General features: G+C 44.8%; 1 protein-coding gene across 2 annotated transcripts in view; it reads right to left on the bottom strand.

The window, feature by feature from the left end:
- Positions 1–12,103, bottom strand: part of LOC126248620 (potassium voltage-gated channel subfamily H member 2-like) — a 1,319,698-nt gene that overhangs the window by 1,070,834 nt on the left and 236,761 nt on the right. For both annotated transcript variants that reach the window (XM_049949785.1, XM_049949783.1), the window contains exon 2: positions 7,348–7,578. In XM_049949785.1, the coding sequence (XP_049805742.1) occupies positions 7,348–7,578 (231 nt within the window). The remainder of the gene's footprint in view (positions 1–7,347; positions 7,579–12,103) is intronic.

Genomic DNA, 12,103 nt, shown 5'->3' with positions numbered 1-12,103 from the left:
TCAGCCGGCCAGCCTGGATGTGCTATTAGGCGGTTTCCCAGGTTTCCCAGGTTTCCCACTAGGTGAATACCGGGATGGTATCCGTGACCCGTCTCAGATACTCACTGCGCAAACATTGACAAAACCTTCCTAAACTTGCATATAGGATATACTCTAGACCTGATGGCCTACGGTGATTAATCTGTTCAAACCCTCAATCAGCAGCAGCAACGATAGTGAAACTTCACTGATGCAAGTATAGGCGTTAAAGAAGAATTGCTAATTGCTCAAGGCAGAACCGTATTTCCATAGTTATACACTCCTGGAAATTGAAATAAGAACACCGTGAATTCATTGTCCCAGGAAGGGGAAACTTTATTGACACATTCCTGGGGTCAGATACATCACATGATCACTCTGACAGAACCACAGGCACATAGACACAGGCAACAGAGCATGCACAATGTCGGCATTAGTACAGTGTATATCCACCTTTCACAGCAATGCAGGCTGCTATTCTCCCATGGAGACGATCGTAGAGATGCTGGATGTAGTCCTGTGGAACGGCTTGCCATGCCATTTCCACCTGGCGCCTCAGTTGGACCAGCGTTCGTGCTGGACGTGCAGACCGCGTGAGACGACGCTTCATACAGTCCCAAACATGCTCAATGGGGGACAGATCCGGAGATCTTGCTGGCCAGGGTAGTTGACTTACACCTTCTAGAGCACGTTGGGTGGCACGGGATACATGCGGACGTGCATTGTCCTGTTGGAACAGCAAGTTCCCTTGCCGGTCTAGGAATGGTAGAACGATGGGTTCGATGACGGTTTGGATGTACCGTGCACTATTCAGTGTCCCCTCGACGATCACCAGTGGTGTACGGCCAGTGTAGGAGATCGCTCCCCACACCATGATGCCGGGTGTTGGCCCTGTGTGCCTCGGTCGTATGCAGTCCTGATTGTGGCGCTCACCTGCACGGCGCCAAACACGCATACGACCATCATTGGCACCAAGGCAGAAGCGACTCTCATCGCTGAAGACGACACGTCTCCATTCGTCCCTCCATTCACGCCTGTCGCGACACCACTGGAGGCAGGCTGCACGATGTTGGGGCGTGAGCGGAAGACGGCCTAACGGTGTGCGGGACCGTAGCCCAGCTTTATGGAGACGGTTGCGAATGGTCCTCGCCGATACCCCAGGAGCAACAGTGTCCCTAATTTGCTGGGAAGTGGCGGTGCGGTCCCCTACGGCACTGCGTAGGATCCTACGGTCTTGGCGTGCATCCGTGCGTCGCTGCGGTCCGGTCCCAGGTCGACGGGCACGTGCACCTTCCGCCGACCACTGGCGACAACATCGATGTACTGTGGAGACCTCACGCCCCACGTGTTGAGCAATTCGGCGGTACGTCCACCCGGCCTCCCGCATGCCCACTATACGCCCTCGCTCAAAGTCCGTCAACTGCACATACGGTTCACGTCCACGCTGTCGCGGCATGCTACCAGTGTTAAAGACTGCGATGGAGCTCCGTATGCCACGGCAAACTGGCTGACACTGACGGCGGCGGTGCACAAAAGCTGCGCAGCTAGCGCCATTCGACGGCCAACACCGCGGTTCCTGGTGTGTCCGCTGTGCCGTGCGTGTGATCATTGCTTGTACAGCCCTCTCGCCGTGTCCGGAGCAAGTATGGTGGGTCTGACACACCGGTGTCAATGTGTTCTTTTTTCCATTTCCAGGAGTGTACATTTGAAAGCAAAGACGGACAAAGAAGTTAGCTTCAACCAGATGAGGAGTGCCTCATCAGGTGTTCATGTACTACCGTCAGCAGCATGTAGCGAACGAGGACGAGTGGTAGTAAAAGCGCTAATACCACCGTTACTAACACTAAAATCTGAGTCATTGTTTATTTTGCTTTTTCCCGCTATTATTTACGTGGTATCACATTTTGGACAACTCTCTGCACCCAGAACGAATAGTCTTGGCCCACAGAAAGGCTGTTAGAACAATCGGTTTGCGAGCTTCGCATACGTCTTCCATGGGGTGTATGCTAACCCAGAATATGCAGACCACGGCGCAACATTCACTCAATAAGAAAAGTAGTCATGTCGTGGGCATTCTCCTTCACTGTGTCCATCCATCATTCCTTCTGTCAGATGGCTATATTGGTTTGAATGGCCCTGCCGCAGTAAGATCAGGACAGATTGCGCTAAGGCGCCCATTCACAGCACTGGTTCTCAAGTTGCTGTGGGGCCTGAAGACCGCGCCGTTATAGGCAGCCAGCACTTCGGGTGCTTGTATGAAGCTGTTTCTCACGCGCCATGTTAGTCTGACATTTACGAACGTGTTGCTACAATTTAGTCTGCTTTGGTTACGTTTTGGACTCGTTACACTAACCACATGACAATTTTGACTCCTGAGTAAGGATATTCGATTGGGCTCGCAACCTGGGCAGAGAAGCTGCTCGCTCTTTCTGTCCCACGTCGTGTGCGTTATACACATGATCATAACTTCGCTGCACTCAACAGGGACTTTGAACATAATCTAGTCTCTTCAAAAAATCCCATCTTGTTCCAAATTGTTGTCACACCGTGAGAAGCAGGCTAATGTGTAACATGGTTGCGTGTTTTCTTTCAAACTTATGATCCGAATTAAAACTAGCAAAATCACGTCAAATCGTCACAGCACCCCCAAAGACGTTCAGTGTCGATACAAAGCACTCTTTTTAACATCACCCGCTAGGCATCAACCAAATGCTATCTGAGTACCAATCAGGTACTACTCAGCACTTCACAGAACGTTCTTTCACTGCTCCATAGACCAGTGAAACCATTTTTTTTTCTCATCATCAGTCCAAGCGATATCAAGAATTCGATCTTGTAATCAAAGCTTCTGTTTGGAAGAAAGTCCAAGAAAACTGAATCTTCTCGCCTGTTAACTGATCGTTCTGTTGCTAACCTCCACACGAGGACTTCAACGGAAATCCACTACAATGAATAATGAAAACAGTAGATTGCGCTCAGCGCTCGACCGTCCCTATCAGTGAATTTCTTAGCCTTACCAGCAGCATTATTTCCTGGCATTTCCACCCAACAGCACCGTCTGTAAACTATCTGATGAAATATTCGATCTTCTGGGTCCGTAAATTTGCACTTCACACGGAATTATTCAGCTGTCTCCGTTGATTAATTTTGACAAAAAAAAAATGTCAATTTTGTGGTGACGCACTGTGCCAGCATTTATATGCCCCTTTACGTATATCCCAACACCAAACAGTAGACGTTCAGTGAGGAGTCCAAAAAATTTTGGCAGCAATATATATTTTATTAGGGAGACTTTGGCGTGCTGCTGAAATGAAAACTTTTCTTTAAATGCGAACATTTTTAGGTTAGGCTTTACCGTGACTGTTACTGACATTAAATGAAACAACAAGTTTACTGTTACCAGTCACCGTTTTATTTTTTCCACGACGCGTTTCGAAGGTTTATACCTCCATCATCGGGTGGATTTACATTAGTTAGTATTACATATGTGTGTATGTTGTGTTACGACATTTGGAGGAACTTGTGGCACTGCCTAGTCGAGAAACAAGACACTATTTCAGAATATGGTTTTGGATAACTTTTGACAAAAAATTAAACTGATATTTAATGGTAAACTTTAATAAGTAAACTAGAGTACCTCCAGTGGTCACAGGTTCCTTTTTCTGTCGTAACACTTCACATGTATACTGCCACATTTGTAAACAAATATGGCGTCTGGAATCAGCTGGGTGCAAGGTTCGTACAGCAGAACAGAAGACATAATCGCAAAGTGCAAAGAATATACATTGTAACAACATTATTACAGAATAATCGTTTAAACCATTTGGAGGTGTTTGTTTTGAAGTGTCAAATATATGTGTGTGTACTTCAGGTGGTATATAAATCCAATTTTGAAAGGTTAAAACAGCTAAACATTCGTACTCGTTTATGCAATCAGGTGAAATGTTAAAATGGCTTAAACTTCATACTTGCTAATAACAATTAGGTAAAATGTTACAGGCTTGAATTACAATGATCATATTGGCTACAGCAGTAAAATCATACATAGATGACACTCTTTGAAGAAAGAGAGAGAGAGAGAGAGAGAGAGAGAGAGAGGAAGGAGTGATTATATGAGAGCAAACATTTACATGGCAAGGAGTCTTAAGATTACATGTTGCATATATTAGCTGCCTAAAGGTTGGGGTAATACACTGGTTAATTTTATAAAATATGCAGATAGATATACATTTGTGCCAGTAGTTGATGTACATACAGTTTTAAGCTGACAGGGGGTACAAGCTGTTGGTGTGATGAATTATCTGTGAATGAGGTCAATCTCTTGTACTCTTGGCGGCTGTCAATATTTATGGTAAATATTAGTATATGTGCACGTGTGTGTGTGTGTGTGTGTGTGTGTGTGTGTGTGTGTATTTTAAGAGTGTAGGCAGTTGCTGAAAACAGAGATGATAGTATTGTAAATATTGTCATTTTTGTCATTTAAGATGGATTCTGGTTGTTTCATTTGGTGTTTGTATATTTGGAGTGTTTCAAGGATGTCTAGTTTTCTGCCTTTTGGTTGGATGTGTAGGATGCTAATACTTGTGTTGTTAACATGGTGTTTTGTTTCATGTAGGTGGGTAGCTATTGCTGATGTGTGGTATTTTTTGTTTTTTAGTGCTGCCATGTGTTCCTTGAACCTAATCTCAAATGATCTGCCTGTCTGGCCTATGTAGAAGCAGTCACAGTCCAAACATTCAGTTTTGTACACACCTGTGAGATGAAGTGGGTTTCGTGTGCCGATGTTGTGGGGTAACTTCTGTCCAATCTTGTTGTCTGTTGTAAAGGATATGCTTATGCCTTTCCGTTTGAAGACATTAGCAATCTGGTATGAAATGTTACCCAGAAAGGGGATTGTATGCAAGACATTATTTTCTTTTTGTTTTTTGTGTTGTGATTGCTTTGCCATTATTGAGTGTTTTAGAGTGTCTATTATGGAGTTGTTATAGCCATTTTCAATAGCTGTTTGTTTTATTATTTCAATTTCTTGATCACGTTTATCTTCTGAGAGTGGTAGTTGGATAGCTCTACCACCCGAAGTACACACACATATATTTGACACTTCAAAACAAACACCTCCAAATGGTTTAAACGATTATTCTGTAATAATGTTGTTACAATGTATATTCTTTGCACTTTGCGATTATGTCTTCTGTTCTGCTGTACGAACCTTGCACCCAGCTGATTCCAGACGCCATATTTGTTTACAAATGTGGCAGTATACATGTGAAGTGTTACGACAGAAAAAGGAACCTGTGACCACTGGAGGTACTCTAGTTTACTTATTAAAGTTTACCATTAAATATCAGTTTAATTTTTTGTCAAAAGTTATCCAAAACCATATTCTGAAATAGTGTCTTGTTTCTCGACTAGGCAGTGCCACAAGTTCCTCCAAATGTCGTAACACAACATACACACATATGTAATACTAACTAATGTAAATCCACCCGATGATGGAGGTTTAAACCTTCGAAACGCGTCGTGGAAAAAATAAAACGGTGACTGGTAACAGTAAACTTGTTGTTTCATTTAATGAAAACTTTTCATAAGTCACGACACACAGCATCTCTCTGATTACATCGAACTTTTGTTGTTAGGCTACTTAGTATGTCTCCAGCGATTGTGCGAAGCATTTTAAATGCAAAAAATGTTCCTTGTTTTTTCTTTGCAAAGGAAGTTCTAGAAGGATGGTCGACATTTTTTAAAAAAACTAGGTGTTCTTTGTTTTGATCACGATGTAGTCAGTGGGTGTACAAACACATAAAAGCACATTAAAGTACGAATGCCACACGGGTTTAAAACTAATTGAGACGGATTAAAGCACGAATGCCACACGCGTTTAAAACTAATTGAAACTGATTAAAGCACAAATGCCACACGCGTTGAAAGCAATCTCTGAAGTCTACGACAGCGGAACGTCAAGAAAACTGCCGTTAGATTTCAACAACGTAGCTTCCCAGTTCCTTGGCTCTCCGCCATAAAGGAAGTAAATAGCCAACTAATGTGCGAGAGGAAGAAAAACAACCAGGAAGCCACCTCCCGGTTCGACAACAATATTGTGGTACACATTATCTCTCTCTTTGGCTGCCTGTTATCGCCATCTATCCGATGACGGTGGCCCACCAACAGTAGGTGGAAAATTTTCACCTAGTTACCAAACTTCTTTCCTTTTACAACTGAACGCGATACTGGTTTTCAACACTGTTCAGCTAACAGAGAATACCGGAAGATCCTGGAGGAGATCAGTGAAATGGGATGAAAAAGTTGAGGATAAACATGACAGCCAACAGCCTGCAGGATTTCGCCTTCCATGATAGCGGCTACGAAAGCCTGCAGGCTAAAATATGCGCGCTAACTTCACCGCAGAGATCGTTGACCAGTGACTGATATACGTAAGGTTTCTCGGGATATCTAGTGATGGCCCAACGCTTCGTTTATTACACTGATAATATCCGAACTCATTTCGAATAACTTCCGTCTCTCGGCAGTTTTTACTCACCCTTAGAGATTTTGCTGAAACGTAGCCATTTACTTACAAATTTCAAAATATAGTTATATTTTAACAACGGAAACTCCAAGCTGGAATAGCAACAACATTAGGAAAAGGATAGATTGTTACTCACTGAGTTGCAGACAGGCACAGTGAAAGAACTGTTAGACATTATAGCTTTCTACCAATGACTTCTTCAGCAAAGAGAACACACACACGTTGTGGCCGAGCGGTTCTAGGCGCTTCAGTCTGGAACCGCGCGACCACTAAGGTCGCAGGTTCGAATCCTGCCTCGGGCATGGATGTGTGTGATGTTCTTAGGTTAGTTAGGTTTAAGTAGATCTAAGTTCTAGGGTACTGATGACCTGAGATGTTAAGTTCCATAGTGCTCAGAGCCATTTGAGCCAGAACACACACACACACACACACACACACACACACACACACACACATCCAATCAAGCAAGTACATCTCTTGCACACATGATCGCTACCACCGGCAGGTCCAACCTGACCTACCAGTGGTGGTGGTCGTGTGTGCATAGGTCGTGCTTGCTTGTGTGTGTGTGTGTGTGTGTGTGTGTGTGTGTGTGTCTGAGTGTGTGTGTTCTCTCTGCTGAAGAAGGCTTTGACTGAAGCTATATTGTCTAACAATCTTTTCATTTTGCCTGTCTGCAACTCAAGAGATCTTTACGGTGAGCAGCAGTCTATCCTTTTCCTAATATTTTTACAATTTTGTAGGAATTCGTGGCATCTTGAGATGTTGTACAAGGTACTCCAGGACAGCAGTGGGCTACTGACCGTCTTTGCGGTAGTAGAGGATCTCGAAGTGCTTCTCGGCGCCGACGGCGAGCGCGTCGCGGACGACCTGGGCGGCGTGCTGCGAGGTGAGCGGCCCGTGCAGGAACTCGCAGGACGCGGGCCGCTGCATCACCTCCGCCCTGCTGAAGCCCGTCATGCGGCAGAAGCCGTCCGAGCAGTAGATGATGTGGCATAGCCCCCGCTGCGCGTTCGCCACCAGGAAGCTCCGGTCTGCAACACGTCATCACGAGGGTCAACCCACCTGGGGGGGCACATCAGTTTGGGTTTAGGAAAAAGAAGGAACACACGAAGCAATACTGATCTTATAACTTTTCTTAGAAAGAAGGTAAAACTCTCATTTACAGCACAGAATATTTAGAAAAAAGTTTTTGACAATGTTGACCGGAACATACTAATTTGAAGTTCTGAAGTTACCGTGGATTAAATGCAGGAATAGAAATGCTGTGTACAACATGTACAGAAGTACATATACTGTACAGTTTAACTAAAAGGACACGTAGTGAGGCATTGAGGGACTGTAAATTTGGTAATGGTGGGACTTAAAACGGGAGTAAAAATATTACAGGGAGGCCAAAGCAGGTCATATGACTGTAGGTTGCAGTGGTAATGTGGAGATGAAGAGGCTTGCACAGGGTACACTAATGTGGAGAGATGCATCAGACCAGTCTTCTTACTTAACACAAGAACAACAACAATATAAGTAAGACAAGATTAATGAAGTGTAGCGAATGAAGTCAGATGATCCTACGAGAAACAGATTAGGAAATAACGCACAGAAAGTAGAAGACATTAATATAACAGACAGGAGTTGTAATTTAACGCGCATGTAGGCGAGCGATTTGCCCGCCTGTAAGATGTATGAGGAGAGGTGAAATTATTGTACGGCTGAACGCTAACGGGCCCAGGGCTCAAGGCGTGCCACAGCAGGTCCGGCTGGGCGACTGGTACGGGCGAGTCCAGCGAGCAGCGTCGCCGAAAATGGGTAAATCCCGTATCAGGGAATTTGGACGGCTGTAGCTCACATAGCCTTTGTGCAGGAGATGGTCCAAGAATTGACGGAGTGTCAGACAGCTGAAAGATAGCTTCTTACAGCTCTTCAAAAATCTATAATAATTAAGTCACATATTAAAGCAAATCTGAATACATCCGCGATCTCAGAAAAATGAGGTGCATACAGTGACGCAATAGTATTTCAGTATCTTCAAAACTACAGAAGTTAATATTTCACAGCGAATAAAAATTTTCACAGTGAACCTTAGAATTAACAAATTTTAAACGCTTCATGCGATTTCAACATACGATATCTTAGATGACAGCATTGAACTATAGCTATCATCTCTGAGAGCTACTTATCTGTATCTATTTTATTTCTTCATGCATTACGTTATTTATATCTTTTCACTATCTAAATGTTGTCAGAAGATCATGTACACCACAATTGCACAGCAAATGAATATAGCATGAATACCTCACATTTTGTTATTACTTGTGTATTTATTTAATGAACAGTTTACTACTTTCCCAGTAACTTTATTTAAATATTAATTACAACTGAAAATACAAAATCGTTGTAATTTAATCACGCGTCTTAGCTGACACCACCTTTGTAAAAGAGTGCCAAAAGACACTTCTGACAAGCAGGCCTAAATAATTGTTTAACAATATTTAACAAAAATCTATTGTTATTTATCGTGAGCGCACTTGCGCAAGAATGCTGTCTTATTTTTGAACAAAAGTTACTTATATCTATCGTAAATGATCTGAGTGGAATCAAGTTTTTATGACATTCCTTTATTTAAATATTGTTGTAATACACTCCAGGAAATGGAAAAAAGAACACATTGACACCGGTGTGTCAGACCCACCATACTTGCTCCGGACACTGCGAGAGGGCTGTACAAGCAATGATCACACGCACGGCACAGCGGACACACCAGGAACCGCGGTGTTGACCGTCGAATGGCGCTAGCTGCGCAGCATTTGTGCACCGCCGCCGTCAGTGTCAGCCAGTTTGCCGTGGCATACGGAGCTCCATCGCAGTCTTTAACACTGGTAGCATGCCGCGACAGCGTGGACGTGAACCGTATGTGCAGTTGACGGACTTTGAGCGAGGGCGTATAGTGGGCATGCGGGAGGCCGGGTGGACGTACCGCCGAATTGCTCAACACGTGGGGCGTGAGGTCTCCACAGTACATCGATGTTGTCGCCAGTGGTCGGCGGAAGGTGCACGTGCCCGTCGACCTGGGACCGGACCGCAGCGACGCACGGATGCACGCCAAGACCGTAGGATCCTACGCAGTGCCGTAGGGGACCGCACCGCCACTTCCCAGCAAATTAGGGACACTGTTGCTCCTGGGGTATCGGCGAGGACCATTCGCAACCGTCTCCATGAAGCTGGGCTACGGTCCCGCACACCGTTAGGCCGTCTTCCGCTCACGCCCCAACATCGTGCAGCCCGCCTCCAGTGGTGTCGCGACAGGCGTGAATGGAGGGACGAATGGAGACGTGTCGTCTTCAGCGATGAGAGTCGCTTCTGCCTTGGTGCCAATGATGGTCGTATGCGTGTTTGGCGCCGTGCAGGTGAGCGCCACAATCAGGACTGCATACGACCGAGGCACACAGGGCCAACACCCGGCATCATGGTGTGGGGAGCGATCTCCTACACTGGCCGTACACCACTGGTGATCGTCGAGGGGACACTGAATAGTGCACGGTACATCCAAACCGTCATCGAACCCATCGTTCTACCATTCCTAGACCGGCAAGGGAACTTGCTGTTCCAACAGGACAATGCACGTCCGCATGTATCCCGTGCCACCCAACGTGCTCTAGAAGGTGTAAGTCAACTACCCTGGCCAGCAAGATCTCCGGATCTGTCCCCCATTGAGCATGTTTGGGACTGGATGAAGCGTCGTCTCACGCGGTCTGCACGTCCAGCACGAACGCTGGTCCAACTGAGGCGCCAGGTGGAAATGGCATGGCAAGCCGTTCCACAGGACTACATCCAGCATCTCTACGATCGTCTCCATGGGAGAATAGCAGCCTGCATTGCTGCGAAAGGTGGATATACACTGTACTAGTGCCGACATTGTGCATGCTCTGTTGCCTGTGTCTATGTGCCTGTGGGTCTGTCAGTGTGATCACGTGATGTATCTGACCCCAGGAATGTGTCAATAAAGTTTCCCCTTCCTGGGACAATGAATTCACGGTGTTCTTATTTCAATTTCCAGGAGTGTATATTAGTTTGTCCGGAAAGTGGCCACGTTGATTCAAATCGTGTCTGTAGAACATAAGAAGTAGGCTTATGTATTCTTGATGGGGACTGCCCTGAACTAATGTAAAAGCGGACAGTAGGCGAACACGATAGGAGAAAAGTGGAGAAAGACACTTTTTCGAGTGAAGAGCTCAAGGAAGCGATTGGTGGCACTTTTACGAGAGTTCTGGAAGGAGGCAGACCTGCCTGTGGTGTCGTGTGGTATTCAATCTTGCAGGTATTCGATTCTGGGCAGTGAACGGCTACAACCATACTTTGACTTCTGAAGGGACTTTATATTTCGTGAGGTCTGAATATGGTGCAGTGTAGGACTCTTTAAGTTCTTCCGCTTGTATTACGGAACAAGGGATAGACATAGTGGGAGTTACTATTCTTTATCTTATGTGATAATTTGTAAATCATTATTTTGAACTGTGAACTGTTTTGAGCTGGTGAATATTTCGTGTATTATGATTACGAAATGGACTTAATTTCGCGTAACTTTGATGACTACTTAGTTTGGGATTTGCTACCATTCTCGTAACGCTCTCAACGTAACTACATATGATGAGGGTATTTTCTGTCTGTATTTTAATTTCACTTCCTGTTTATTTGAGATGTCCCTTCTGGAATAAACATTATTCGACATAATTATCTGTTGTCTACATCAATTACAGATGTTAGAATAGAATCCTCGTTAATAAATTATTCATTTAACTTTTATTTTGTATTTATGTGTATTTTATTAACTCGTAATTCTAGCCAATGCATGGACTATTTGACTGTATGATGACAACTAAAAAAATGGTTCAAATGGCTCTGAGCACTATGGGACTTGGAATTCTGAGGTCATCAGTCCCCTAGAACTTATGACTACTTAAACCTAACTAACCTAAGGACATCACACACATCCATGCCCGAGAGAGGATTCGAACCTGCGACCGTAGCGGTCGCGCGGTTCCAGACTGTAGCGCCTAGAACCGCTTTTTTTTCTTAAATCTCATTTTGTTCGCTTTCGTTCGTTGCATCTGCTCGGGGCGGACGTCGTGACATCCGTTTTAAGTTCGTTGTTGATCTATTAACTCAGTTTTTTTTATTACAGAGGGCAACTAACCCTCTGACCGAACACGATGAGCTACCGTGCTGGCTCACCGCTGGCCACCCCGGCCGGCGATGACAACTAAAGGTTGTTATCTGCAGCGAATTAGCTGCGGGGCATGAAAGTACAGGTGCGCGGCTCGACCATATGACTAGATAGAGATATTCTTTTTAAACAGAGCCGTGCATAGCCCACGTACCTAAAGTACGAGTAACCGCGGGTAGAGACACAACTGGTTTGCGCTTATGGGACACTGTTTAATAGAGCAGCTACACTAACAGTAAACTTTAGTACGGCCACAACATAAATGACGATGACAAGACAAAAAGGCTATAAAATGCAAACTGTTTATAGAAAGAAAAGTGTTCCTGAGAAAGAGAAAT

This window comes from Schistocerca nitens, chromosome 3 (assembly GCF_023898315.1).
Source record: "Schistocerca nitens isolate TAMUIC-IGC-003100 chromosome 3, iqSchNite1.1, whole genome shotgun sequence".
In the NCBI taxonomy this organism is placed as follows: domain Eukaryota; kingdom Metazoa; phylum Arthropoda; class Insecta; order Orthoptera; family Acrididae; genus Schistocerca; species Schistocerca nitens.
The sequence above is the reverse complement of the archived record's forward strand: the minus strand, read 5'-3'. Positions and strand labels throughout refer to the sequence as shown.